This window comes from Podarcis melisellensis (assembly GCF_964234715.1).
Source record: "Podarcis melisellensis genome assembly, chromosome: Z".
NCBI lineage: Eukaryota > Metazoa > Chordata > Lepidosauria > Squamata > Lacertidae > Podarcis > Podarcis melisellensis.
The window spans coordinates 22,873,468-22,888,362 of record NC_138547.1 but is presented as its reverse complement, the minus strand read 5'-3'; the positions used below and the strand labels follow the sequence as shown (position 1 = coordinate 22,888,362).

The 14,895-nt window shown below is 41.9% G+C and overlaps 1 protein-coding gene across 4 annotated transcripts in view; it reads left to right on the top strand.

Moving 5' to 3' along the window:
• Positions 1–14,895, top strand: part of LOC309361958 (vascular endothelial growth factor receptor kdr-like) — a 191,683-nt gene that overhangs the window by 91,015 nt on the left and 85,773 nt on the right. For all 4 annotated transcript variants that reach the window (XM_081897319.1, XM_081897322.1, XM_081897320.1 and 1 more), the window contains exon 10: positions 11,425–11,575. In XM_081897319.1, the coding sequence (XP_081753445.1) occupies positions 11,425–11,575 (151 nt within the window). The remainder of the gene's footprint in view (positions 1–11,424; positions 11,576–14,895) is intronic.

The following is a 14,895-nucleotide window of genomic DNA, read 5'->3' as shown; positions in this document are numbered from 1 at the left end:
AAGTTCTTAACCCGAGGTACTACTGTATAATAAATGACACAGAGCTCGTGTGTTGTAGTGCTTAGCGTGCTGGACGTAGGGCTCCATCCACAGTTCCCTTTGACCCAGCACTGTCCCCTGGGGAAACCCTCAGTTTAGCACTAAAATGGAGCAATCAGCAATTGGGTTTTCTGATTTAGTGCTACAGAGCAAGTTTTCCAGGGCAAAGCAGTGGGGCATAGCCAAAACTTCTCAGACCCATGCCTACAAAGTATGGGGCAAGTGGGAAACTGCTTGGACCTATGCTTTCTAAGTATGGGATAAGCGGAAGTGTGGACTGAAAAGGTCCAGGTTCAAATTCCAATAAAGCTAACTAGGTGGCCTTGGGCCGATTCCTACAGTCTCAGTCTCACCTACCTCACAGGGTTGTTGTGAAGATAAGATGGAGATGGGGTGAACCATATATGCTGCCTTGAGCTCCTTGAAGGGCAGGCAAGATATATGTGAGAGGGGAATAAGCATTGTCCAGGGGACAATGTAGGTCTCTCTGTCCGGCCCTCAAGATTTCCCAGGCCCACTGCTTTCTTCTCCTGCTCTGGAGTGCTTTTGCCAGGCTGAGAAGTGTCTTTGAACTTTGATGTTGCCTCTTGCTTGCCTGGACAGAGAGGTGTGCGGATGTATAAAGCTCTGACTTTTGCATGGCTGGAATAAAAATAAATAAGAGTCACATCTGTTGCCCCACCCACTTTTGCTTCTCTCTCTCTCCCCCCGCCCCCACTGGCTCACAGTTTCTGGAAGGCTGCCCATGAGGCAGTGTGGTTGTCAAACTGAAAAAGGTTCCCACCACTTCTGCCATAGCATGCCAAATACAGACACCAGTGTATAGCCAAGTATCCAGGAAATATCTGATAGATTTTGGGAAAAGATGGTTTTGGGAATTTGGGTGAGCTAATTCATCTTGACACCACTGCATGGCTTTTAATGTTGGGGTAGCGTTTTTGAAATTGTTTTACATCACTTCAATAATTCAGTAACTAGAAAAGCAACTAACACATTGACAAATAAATTCAGTACACAAGAAAGGCAAGGTCTGCTATGTCCATTCTTTTGAGCTTCTGCTTTAATTCAGCATCTCATAGGACTGGGGGTCTTATTTGCAGATCTGATGCAGTGCTTGTATTTCTGCTGCCAAAGTTTTTTTCCATCAAAGTTTTTCAGGGCAAGAAATGCCGTTTGATTTTGATATATCAACATTTTGTCTCATGGCTTTCTTTAGTATTGGTTGGATGGCGTGTGGATTATGGCTAACAGATTTTTTTGTATGTGTACAAATGCTATTGTGAGCAAGACAGAATTATTTTCTAGTTAAAGAATTGACTGTCCGTAACTAGGGATGCAAACACAAATCAGTTGGCATGAAATTCACAGGCAGTTAACAAAAGGGTTTCTTGTGTGCTGGCTACAATCCATTCAATTCATCTCCGTTAATGCTTTTGCAAGCTTTTCGTATTTGTATTTGTTTACGATTTCATGCCCAAGTGCTCTCTGTTGTTCTTTTGTCATGCATCAGCATGGTGGCATGAATTAAACTGGGATCATTATTGCAATTACTGTAAATATGTTGCTTATCGCAACCGTTCCAGCTCAAAGAATGCTGATAATTCATATACTGAGGAAATATTTCTGCACGTAGAGGGTAGGAGAGAAATTAACAACAGGTGCTTCATAAGTTTTGGCAACAGATTGCTCCTCCAAAAAAGATGGTCCGAAAAGGAATCTCTGGTGTTGATTTATTTTCCCTGTGATGTGACTTACAGTAATCATAATCATAATAGCAATAACAAGAATAGTAATATGACTATTCTTGTTATGAATGTGGATGCATTCCCCACCCCCGCAAACAGTTTTGTTAGGGATAAACTAACCGTGATGTAAACACATATGTGGCTATTGCAACACGAGGCTCACAGAATCTTCCTGCCCTGCTGCTGTATAATGTTTGCTAGAACTGACTAATTTCCTGATATCATGGTGTTCTTAAAACTCCTCTCTACTTTACATTGACTGCTACAAGATACAGTGACATCCTCCAGTTGTAGAAGTGGGTCAAAGAAGTAACTGAAAGAGGAGTAACAATATTCCTTGCCCACCTTTCACCACAAGGTCCCAGGGCATGTTACAGCAATATAAAAATGCAAGATTAAAAACAGTTCTAAAAATATACAGTCAGAAGAATAGGGTGGCTCCTTATGTGTGTGTTTGTGCATTAGGCAAAATTGCTCACAAACAGTATAGTAGGAGAAATTTAAACTAAAATGCTGGTGGCTTTTCATGAGGACTTTTTAAAAGATAAATTAATTTCAAAGTGATGTGGAAATGTAGAGAACGGAACTTAAGGTTGGAAAAACAAGATGCTGAGGGAGACTGAAATTGACATATTTCCTGCCCCCTGTGTGCACCTGGCATGCAGTGCTCCCATATTTATGTAGTATGGAAGGTGGGGTAACCTGCAGATCTCCAGATGTTGCTCAATGGAAGTTGTAAACACTCCTTGCCATTGGTCATGCTGCCTGGGACTTATGGGAGTTGTAGTCCAGAATATCTGGAAGTGTGGTCTACATCATTACTGGTGGATCCGTTAAGTACTTGTAAGTCCTCGCAGATGTGGCTTTTACTGTCACTACAACATTTTGACATGGCAAACCTTGGAGAAAATTTATACACCACTTGATTGTAGAAAAAATGCTCAAAGCGGTTTACCAAAAAAAACCCACATTAAAATTAAAAAGTACATAAAAAGTACAAGTATGCCTGCATACTTAATTTCATTTGTATGCCACCTTTCCATAGTTCAAACCATGCACAAGGCAGTCAACAACATGGAAAAAATACATAATTACAAACAAAACAAAAGTGACAATAAATAAAATGTCAGAGTTATGCAACCAAATTAAAGTATTTCCACATAAATCATAAGAAGATCTGAAATAAAGGTACAGAATTAATACTGATAAAGGCAACAACAACCCCACCCCAATAATTTTGCAAGCATACGGTAATTTAAAACATACAGGAAGTTTATACCACAATAGAACAGACTAAAAACAAATTAAAACTCGTACAAACTTGGAAACTTATGGGCAGGCTTGTCTAAATAAGAATGTCTTCAGGTGCTGAAAAGAACGTATTGCCCAATTTACCGTCTAATGAAGGAGTTTCTTGAATGATCCTAGACAACAGAAGGTGCTTAATCACATAGCCTATAGTGATTCAGCTCAGTCCCACAGCATATAGTGCTGGCCACCAACCTGGATGCTATTAGAAGAAGAGTAGACAAATTCATGGAAGAGAGGGTTATTGAGGACTACTTTTACTATAATGGATATGTTCTATTCAGTACTATTTTTCTAGAAAAAGAGGTGCCGGAACTCACTTGTTCTCTTATAATGGCAAATATCTAGATGTTGCCACATCTCTCAGACTTACGATTGTAAGTTCCTAGCTCGTCAGTAGTAATAAATAACCATTGGCCCTACAGAGACTCTGATTTTGCATTTTATATTTTATATATTGTTTGATCTACTGTAATAAGCACTTGATGGATCGCTGTATTAATGGGGGGGGGTGTTGTTTGCATATATGAGGAGAAACAGCCAAAGTTTTGTGTGGACTTCTACAAAAATATAAAAGGAATTGCAAGTTAATATGGAAATGAGGCAAACTGAACTTGCAGTTGGAATGTGAGAAACTGAGTAAACCAGAATTGATGGATTCACTGATCCGTAAATGTAAGGATTGTTGCAAAGTCCGTTCCTCCTTAAACTTCCTGTATAAAGATACATGTAGTAGCCCTATGCTTGGGCCACCCATGTTTCCAACCCACTCTACAGACAGATGGAATTTAATCTGGCATGAGGAATATAACCCTCTTGCTTGTTTTGCATGTAGGTCTCTTTGAGTCTCCTGGAGGCCACTGGACCCCTTTTTTATATATAAACCCATTCTTCCTTTATATGTTTGCACATTAAGAGCTGTCCAAGAAGCTGGTGGGTTGCTGTGTTTTTGTTTTGTTGGATTAAATTCTTGTTGAGAGCCAAAGTTTCAGGCAGCAAATGTCATGAAATATTAGAGAGGAGGGGAGAGAGTGAACAAAAGGGAATCTTAACAAACAGCTGGCAACTATACATCCTGGTGAGCCAAAAATGGAAAAAAGGAGAAAAAACATGGGAGAAAATGGTTACTCCAGACTTGAGTACAAAGCAAAGGTGGGGGGGGGATTAAAAACTACTTATGGTCTGGTAAGGGTATTTTTAATTCTCACTCTAGAACAAATAAACAGAATATTCTGGGTCTTCTCCAAGGCTTTGTGGAACGGCAGCGTTTCAGTTGAAGCTAGCTGCATATTATTCTCAGTTTGTAAAACAATTGGAAACTTTGTTGAACCATTTTACAAAATGGAACAAACAGACTGCAGCCATCTTACTGGCTTCTCTGCTCTGCAGCAGAGGACTTGTAATAAAAATTGGCAGATATTTGTGATACCTTCACTCATCAATCAGAAAGCATCCTTTTGAAGAGTTGCAAAAAGAAACCTGATCAAACGTTCAGATTTGACTTCAAAATTTTAGTTTTGGTTTTGTGGTGGGTGGGTGGGTGTTGAGATTTCAGCCACTCAATCCAAATTATAAAATCTGAATATTCAGCAGAATTTTCTTGTTTCTTAAAAAGTTGTTAATATGTTTATTTAGGAAACTTCTATAATGTTTTTCACCTTTACAACGAAATTATCAAATTGGTTTACATCTATTGCATTATATTTATATGTAAACCTATTTGATAAAATGAAACCAGTGATTGAAACCATACAGTGCAATGCAACACACCTGCTATTTAAAACTGGAAGAAAGCTCCAGTTAGTTCGTGTTACTGCATCTGATGAAGCAGACCATGTAAGTTTTTGCAATAGCAGATGTAGGTTTTTTAGAAAAGATGCTTCTGTGTGCAATGACTGGCAGCAGCTCTCCAAGGGTTTAGGACAAGGAATAAGAGCATAAGAAGAGCCTGCTGGATCAGGCCAATGGCCCATCTCGTCCAGTGTCCTCTTCTCACAGTAGCCAACCAGAAGCCCATTCTGGGAAACCAGCAAGGGTGACCCAGGAGCAAGCGTCCTCTCCACTCCTTTGGTTTCCAGCAACTGATATTCAAAAGCATTTCTGCCTCTGACTGGAGGCAGAGCATAGCCTCCATCATGGCTATCATTGATAGCCTTATCTTCCATGAATTTATCCAATCCTCTTTTAAGGCCACAGAGTTTTGTGACGTAAAACCAACAAATTTGAAAGGTATAAAACGTGGGAGGAAAAAACACCCTTCCTTGATTCTTCTCTCAAGTGGAGCACTGGGGAAATTCTTTTGTTATTCAGGTCAGCTTTTACACCTTTCATCAAAGCAGACCTGAAGCCCTTTAACACTTTAAACCAAAGACAAGGGTAACACTTGACATTGCATGTTTAGTATGTTTGAAGAGTGTGAATTTGCAATCGGCAAACTCCAAAGGTTTAATCTATCCTTAGTTGTGGCAGGAGGGTGGCTTGGGAGGGAGGAGTGTGCCAGGAGAGGCAGCTGTTGTATTTTGGAAGGGTGATAACACCCACATATATTCCTCTGCCTTTAACAGAAACTTAACATGCAGACGCGGGTGGCGCTGTGGGTAAAACATCAGTGCCTAGGACTTGCCGATCGTCAGGTCGGCGGTTCGAATCCCCATGGTGGGGTGCGCTCCCGTTGCTCGGTCCCAGCGCCTGCCAACCTAGCAGTTCGAAAGCACCCCCAGGTGCAAGTAGATAAATAGGGACCGCTTACTGGCGGGAAGGTAAACGGCGTTTCTGTGTGCTGCGCTGGCTCGCCAGATGCAGCTTGTCATGCTGGCCACGTGACCCAGAAGTGTCTGTGGACAGCGCTGGCCCCCGGCCTCTTAAGCGAGATGGGCGCGCAACCCCAGAGTCAGACACGACTGGCCCGTACGGGCAGGGGTACCTTTACCTTTACCTTTAACATGCAGACATTAGCTAGTAATGCTTTTCACTGCTTGGAGAAAAGGATGATCACCGGCTGTTTCCTGCTGCTCGCACTGCTGTTAGAGCAAGGGTGGAGATCCTCCAGATGTTGCTGGACTACAGCTCCCATCATCCATGACCATTGGCCATGCTGAGTCCAACAACAGCTGGAGAGCCACAGGTTTCCACTATTGTATTAGAAGCACAGCAACTGTAGTTTTTCTCTTATTTTGTTTTTTAAAATTGGGCACTGCCATTCAGCTGAGCTTCTAGAATAGTTTACAAAACCAAGACAAAATCCAAAAAACGTCAGTGAAATGCTGGAACAGAGAGGGCTGTATCTTAGCAGCAGGTCCCCTTGTTCAGTCCCTGGAAAGACTCCAGTCTGGTACCTTGAAGAGCGGTTGCCAGTCAGATTGGACAACCCACCTAGCACTGAGCTAAGTGCACCAACAGTGTAAAAGCAGCATCCTTTGTTCCTGTTTAAATAACAGGCAAAACTAAAATACCCTTGCCTAGTGCCAGAAATATAACAGTGTTGCTTCCAGGTGTCAATCGCCCCTTGACATGTTGCCCCTTCTGAAAAAAGAGGAGCTGCATCATTGTATTCAGAAACACACTTCTGGTTAATCACTTGGCAAGTCTATTACCCCGCTGCAGCACTGGAGGTCTTTGCCTGGCTAGAGTTGTAATGCTAGCAGGGTACCATGCAAGAGACACCTGCAGTCTCAGTAAGCCTGAGCTGACGCTATTCTGTGATTTGGCAGATGGAGCTAAGGAAATGTGGGAGTGGAGGAAGAAGTTGTTGGATGTCTTTGATGATGGAAGAATTTTCCATATCCCCCGATACTCGTCCTCCTTTCCTTCAACTCCCTTCATGGTCTGCCCACTGCTCAGCAGCCTTGTTATTCTTTCACACAGCATGAAAATATGCACAGAGGGCCTGTCTACACATGCATGTCAGCTCAACTTTTCATCACTTCTTTATTTAGCATTTGGTGATTTGCACACAAACATGCAAACTGACTCCGTTTTATGTGAGTTGAGGCCTATCTGCGGTTTTTGACCTGTGATCGTCGGTTTGCACATGTAATCTTGCCCACCTCCCAGTGCTGCTGTCATCAGGCAGTGGGCATGCATGTATAAACCACCATCAGTTTTTGGATAGCATGGCACACATCTTAACTGGAAATTAATTACAGCAATAAACCCTTTGCTACAAAAGTGCCTAACAGTCACACCCACTTGCTGAAAAAGAGATGGAACAGTTTTCTAGTTTCGTCAAAGTTACCAACAGACTATTGTCAAAACAGTTTTGGCATTTGCTATCCTAGCTTGGATTTGGGGGTCATGGGCTGAAATGAACGTTGCCAGAGAACTGGTTGCACCTCTGTATGCTTGCTGCTTCATTCATCCAACATGCTAAATCCATACATTTGCTATTTGTGGCAATGTGTTACTTCTGTGCCTGAAGATGTTGGTTACACCCGTTCACCTTGCATTAGCTTTTTGCAAGTGTATCACTTAGTAAGCTCTGAATTCACACCAGATGGATGTGGTAGGTTGTATCTCCCCCCCACCCACTCTTTTAAAGAAATATTCTTTTTGTAAAAGCAGCTTCATTTCACAGTCCTTGTCTTATTAAATTTGCGTTGGAGATGCATGATTTTTAAAGTGCAACTCAAGTTATTTTTAGATCTTCGAATTCGTTAAAAATGGGCTGTTGCTACACATCAGCCACAGCAAGGAGATAGTAAAGAATCCAGATTGATTATATACACAGAGGAAGCTGCCTTATATTGATTCAGACCATTGGTCTATCTAGCTGAACACCAGCTGGCAGCAACACTCGCATATTTCTTTATATATGTATGTATATAATTTTTATTGGGTTTTTGATTATTTTATACATATGAAACATAACCTTTTCAAACATTAAAAATAAAAAGGTTCTTTCTAACCTTCGGACCTCCTTCCCTCCCTCCATGGGTTCCATGTTTAAGTTTAAATTTGCTGCATCTTTTACCATTATCCAGGGATGCGGGTGGTGCTGTGTGTTAAACAACAGCCTAGGGCTTGCCAATCAGAAGGTTGGCACCCTTCAACGGGGTGAGCTCCCGTTGCTCGGTCCCAGCTCCTGCCAGCCTAGCAGTTCAAAAGCACGTCAAAGTGCAAGTAGATAGGTATCGCTCCAGCGGGAAGGTAAACGGCATTTCTGTGTGCTGCTCTGGTTCACCAGGAGCGGCATAGTCATGCTGGCCACATGACCTGGAAGCTGTACGCCGGCTCCCTCGGCCAGTAAAGCGAGATGAGCGCCACAATCCCAGAGTCGGTCATGACTGGACCTAACGGTCAGGGATCCCTTTACCTTTACCTTTACCATTATCCATCTATTATATTACCATCATTACCATAAATAATTCCACATTGCAAGTGTCATTACATCTGTGCCAAAGATTTTAACTGTTTACAACGGTCTTTTAAATAAATTACAAATTTACTCCAGTCTTTAGAAAATACTTAATCTTCCTGGTTTCAGATCTTCCCTGTCAGTTTCTCCATCTCCGCATACTCCATCAGTGTCATCTGCCATTCTTCGTTTGTTGGTATTTCTCCTTCCACCCATCTCTGGGCTAGTAGCATTCTAGCCCTCGTGTTTTTCAGGCAGGGGTCTTCCCAGCCTTACCTGGAGAGAAGGGACAACTCAGCCACAACAACACTGAGGTAGATGGACCCAATGTCTGACCAGGTATAAGGCAGCTTTCTGTGTTCCTATGTTCCACCCATCAAAATTCCAAAGAAATTCTAAAACTGAACTGAGAAGGAGGCAGAAAAATGGAAGTATATTTCTCAGAAATGGTGTGTGTGTGTCATATTTCAGCAAAGCACTAATTTCATTCAGTAGCTTAAAAAATGTTGCTGCCATGGTAACCCCTTATCAGTTTATGATTGACTCCTTATACAGTAATCACATCCCTCTAGCATACCACGAAACAGATTTATATATGCCTCCCACAAAAGACTTCCTTAAGTCACTCATTCTCATACTATTTATCTCTGCCTCATAATTAATGTGCCCCTCATAATTGTTATATGCATGTGCACAACCCACCATTGTTTCTGTTTCATAAAGAATTAAACTGTTTTCAATAGTCCCATTTTTCATTTTAAAGTCAATAATTACTCATTTGTTTCCCCAGAAATTATTATTTTATTCAATGAATCATTTTGCTTCACTATCAGGGTTGGAGTAATATTTAATAACAAAATGCATATAAAAATTATTCTGGAGTTATAAAGGGGTTTCTGAATCATGCTATTCATTATATTAATTAACCCTAAAGTGGGGCGGGCGGGCAATGCTTACTAAAAACAGATATTTGAATTGTTGTTCTATTGATTCCTTCAGAGAGAGAGAAAACAGTAATATCATGTTCATTTGCTTTGATTTTGCCAAATCCATAATCACAAGTTTAAAAGGTTACCCCCTGAAATATAAATGAATTATTTTAATATATTTCTTTTTAATTCTGAAATACAAACAAATGCTTTCTTTTCTTTCTAGAAAGTCCTAAGCAATCAAGTCCCAGACTATCTCAGGATATTGAGGCAAGGATAGGGAACTGCAGTCCCAGAGCCTTCTGCCCTGAGGCAACAGCCTCACCTTGCCTCATGGGCAGATAGGCACTGCATTCACCCCACAGGCTGGAGGTTCTGCACCCCAGTTCTAACTGGAGATGCACACTATGTTGTTCACAGCTTTGGGGGGTTTGGGATAAAAAGTGGCATCTAAATGAGCCATACCATACCATATAGAAAGGCCTTGGAGGTTTGCAAGTGGCTACCAAGGCAAAGAGGTTCCCCATTCTAGGCCTTAGAAACGAGGGCACCTAGGCAGGCTGAAACCACAGGATCAAACCGATTATCTCTGTAATACGAGAACAGAGCTCAACGGTGGAGGAAATTGCCAGGCAGGGGCCTGCTTGACAAGATGAGAGAGAGAAAACTGTTGAGCAAAGACAAGAAAATGAAAAAGTTTAATTTGTGGACCGTTCCACATGTTGTCGAAAGGGCTGAAAGTACAGCAGCTGCCCCCAATTGGACAGAGGTGCTCTAACTGTGGGTATAAAAGGGATACATCTGTTCGATTTCCTGTTATGAATCAGCCTTGGGATAGGGGGAAAACATCCATGCACAATGAGAGGTGACTTTTTTTTCACCTCGAACTCAGAACCATTTCTTTTTTCAGGGGTCAGAGAGCCTTCAGTTCAGCCTCTTTTGTTTTTATTTCTTTGTTTTTTAAGTAGGAGGAGGAAGAAAAAAGAAGTAATATTCTTTATTTTGTGTTCATTCTGAGGAAACTAAAATTAGAGGAGACTAAGTCTCCTGGTGTTTCTTGTGATGAGCGCTCATAGGAGCATGCTGTGCTTTGTTCATAGGTAGTTTATGATGTCTGAGACTAATCCTGCGGTACGTATATTTTGGTGGGAATTCAGTGGAGACAATGGAGGGGAGTTTCATTGCATACAATTCTGCATTTGTGTGGAACGATGCAGGTCTCCTTTTAAAAAGTACACACAGAAAGACAGGAAGATGTCTACGACTGTACTACCCTGAACACAACCAATCTCATCTGATCTCTGATGCTAAGAAGAGTCAGGCCTGGATGGGAGAAAGACAGGAAGCGGCCTCATACCATTGCTTTACCTAATTCAGTATAGCTAACATTGAGGGGGAGCAGCTTTCTAGGTCTCCAGAGTTTCAGATGGGGAACAATCTCAACCCTACCTGGAGATGCCAGGGATTGAACCTGGGTCCTTCTGCATGCAAATCAGATGTTCTACCACTGATGGCCTTTTCCCCAACACCCTGCCAGCTTCCTTATTTTCACTATCTACCTGATTCCATGTTTATACCAAGATAACAGAGCTTGGGGAAATGTGATCAACCACTGCATTTCCTCAACTAAACTACTTGAGGGGGGCATAAAACATTTCTTTCCTGAGACTCAACTTTTAAATAAATTTGTGGGTGCCAGCACAGTATTGTGATCTGCTCCTGCTAACTAGATATTGGGCAGAGGAGTGGGATATAATTTTAGTTAATCAAGTGTCCTAGAACCTCTGGTGTACAACATCCTGATTTGGGGGGGGCATAGGTGGACTGTCATAAATCAAAGACAAATTTCAGCAAGACAAAAACATTCAGAGTGCCTGGGGCCCGGCCAGTGAGGTGTGTCATGGGCTTCTCAGACCAGTTTGTAGTTCCTGAACACTCTCTATAGCAGAATGCATGATTCGTAAAGTTCTTTCCACCAATCTTTTTCTTCTGCTTAACTGCAGCTTTCTGAAGAAAATGGTCCTTTGACAAATTTGCTTTTTCTTTGCAGAGAGACCCAAGATTTATGAGAAGGAGACAGATTTTTCTAAAATGGAGCTGGTCACAAAAGGAGGAGAGCAGGGCCTCCAGTGCACATCAAGTGGGAATCCTCTGCCCACCATACACTGGGAATGGGAGCCATGCAGTCATGAAGACAACCTGTAAGTTATCACTGTAATGTGCTGATCTGAATCAATAACCATTTGCCCACAAGTCATTTCCCTGACTGTTAACATAGGGCTCTGCACTGAAGATGCCAGAAGACTGTGATATATGAAACATTATTCACTAAAGTCCTGGAAAGAGAGCTAAGGCTTGCTCTAAAGCAACTAGAGGTTGCAGGACATTAATTTATGAAGGTGTTTCTTCAACTCTTAAGCTGTGGAAGAAAATTGGTAAAGACTGTGTGGGTCAAAAACATAAGAACACAAGAAGTGCCCTGCTCAGGCATCCATCTAGTCTGGCATCTGGCTTCCCCCACCAATCAGCCAGATATGACTGTCAAGCCAACAGGACCCTACACCACTGCACAAGCACCCTTACAGGTGGACAGACCTTTCTGTTTTCTTTCCTAGTCAGTTTCATATGTGGTGGTCCATAGGTTTGTTTTAATCTGTTTTCTGGAAAACAGATTAAAATACACAGTTAACTTTAACACATTTCCACCTAGCATAAGAACATCAGAAGTGCCCTGCTGAATCAGGCCAAAGGCCATCTGGCCCAGCATTCTAGTCTCACAGCCAACTAGATGCCTGTTGGAAGCCTGCTAGTAACATCAACTCTGGTATTCAGAGACGTGCTGCCTCCTAAAATAGGCAGTTTTGTATGCATTTCCTTCCGAAGTATGCATCTTTTTGGCATACATTTTTTGAGCATTCTAAATAGTTTGCCATACAATGGAGAGCTGCATTGTGATCTGTGCATTAGTCCCTGGAATACAAGTCAAGTCAGTTCACATAACAAAATTCCCCATCACCTCTAGCAATATTTCCCAATGGTTTGCATGCAGCATCTGAAATGTGGTATATTGCTTCTGGGCATGGAAGTTCCATTTATTATCATGGCTAGTAGACACTCTCTTTCATGGATTTGTCTGAAATACTATCATTATTACTTGCGTCGTCGTCATCATCATGTTGAGATAGTTAACTTTCACCAACTAGAAGTTAAGGATAGGATAGAAAAGGAAGCGGCACCTCCAGCTCTACCTGCATTTGATAATCACAGTCAGTAGTGTTTCCACCTACACACGTTTTTTGCAGCTTGGTGACATTTGAAAACCCCAGCTCTGAGCATCCTCTGAGAAACCAAAATTGACAGATTTGCCCATTCATATTGGGAAGCTAAAAGCCAAGGTGTTTTTTTGCACAGGATCTATTTCCATCCATCCCCACCTCTATTCCAAAATTTAAATGACCCCTCTTCCCAGCCTGCCCTTCCAGTTCCAGGACCCTCTACTTCCTTCCACTTGGAGGGAGGGATTGAGCTGACTGCACCCAAGATTAAGAACCCTGCGCTGAAGATAAGTCACCTATTAAGGACAGGCTTCACCTCTTCCCCAGGAATCTTCATTGAGCTCTTAAGCTCCACTCCTTGAACCTCAGGGTTTTTTTAAACACTCCCCCTCTGACAGAACTGAAGATCAGTGAACATAAAACTATGAAGTTGATCTCAGTTTTGTAGCTTTGAAATAAGCTCCCCAATTGCCAAATTAACTCCAAAGGGATAAGACCCCCCCCCCCAAATAAACAGCTGCAAAAAACACACACCCCATTGTGAAGTTTTGAAGTTTTCAGAGATTCCAACTGCAACAGCTGTTCAGAAGCAAGTAAATAGGCCCCTGCAGAATGTTTGCTGTAGGGTAATAATAATAATAATAATAATAATAATAATAATAATAATAATTTATTATTTATACCCCGCCCATCTGGCTGAGTTTTCCCAGCCACTCTGGGCGGCTCCCAATCAGTGTTAAAAACAGTACAGCATTACATATTAAAAACTTCCCTGAACAGGGCTGCCTGTTCAGGCCAGAACAGAAACCAAGCTGGTTTTGTAGATTCTGACAGTCCAAGATGAGATGTTAAGGGGAAAAGAACAAATGGGCAAAACAACAGAAGTCCAATGATATTTTGATGGGTTTTATTAGGCAGGTGAGGAGATATAATTAACTATATTTTATCCCCCTACAGAGCCCCATGTGTAGGTTAACAGACAGATAAAAGAATCAGCTTACTGCTTGAGTTTAAAAATGTGGGGCTGAGCAGAGTTTAAATTCCCTCTTAAGCAGGTTAAGTGAAAGCAAAGAAATTAGGTTTATCAAGGAAACAGGCCACAGACTGAAAAGTAAGTTTAAAACATATATTTTACTCACAGTCAAGCATTTGTCCTTAGCAGCAACATCATTAAAAGTAAATGCAGGTTAAATACTTGTGTTTACAGCAAAAACAGCTTCTGCTTCTGGCAGGTGCCTGATGCTGGAGCATCTAGAGGCACGTCCTTCTTCATGGCTGGTTGAAGAGAATGAGAGAGAGAGAGAAGGCACCGGAAATACCATATTTGCTTGAGTCTAATGCACCATCAAAGCTAATACGCACCTCAATTTCCGGAACCTTGAAACCAAAAAAAGTATTTGCTGGTGAATGTAAATGTGCCAGCGAATCTAATGCACACCTTAGTTTTCACAACATAATTTGGCCAAAAATGGTGAGCATTAGATTCGAGTAAATATGGTATTTCTTTTGCTTCTTCCCTCCCAGGAGCGAAGAGGAACTGACATCACACTGAGTCTTCTCTACCAGTTGCATTTCTATTGTCTGAGTCTGCCTATTGGCAGTACAGCTCTATGGTCTTAATCCTTTCTCATGCCAACTAGCAAGAAAATGCATTGTTAGATTTGACTGCATATCTCCCACAGTTTTGAACACTGATATGATCACAGTGTTCTACATGTCTGTTAGTGACAGAACTGAGACAATACAATCGTCTTAAAAAGAAACAATATTTCTTCCTATGAGTCTTAATCAGAGGCAGTTTTTGGGTGGTGCAACCGGTGCAGTGACATTGACGCCACATTGTAGGGGGCACCAAAACAATGCTGTAAAATGAAGCAGGAGAGGTGGGGGTGCTGAATTTTTGCGTTTTACAGGGCAGCGCTGAAATGTGAGAGCCCAAAGTCTGCCACTGGTCTTAATTCTGCTTCAGCTAGCTTTGGAGAACACTGTTCAGCACGTAACCCCTTGGTTAGTCCCCATTCTTCCTCACTCTCGATGCCCACAAACTTGGATGGCTTCAAAAGAGGATAAATTCATGAGTTGCTACTGGCCACAATGACAATGTTCTGCTTCTGCTGATGGAGGCTGAAATGCTTTTCAAAAGCAGTCGCTGGGAACTGCAGGAGGGTAGGGTGCTGCTTCACTCAAGCCTTCCTTTGAGGCTTCCCAGAGGCATCTGATTGGCCGCTGTGAGAACAGGATGCTGG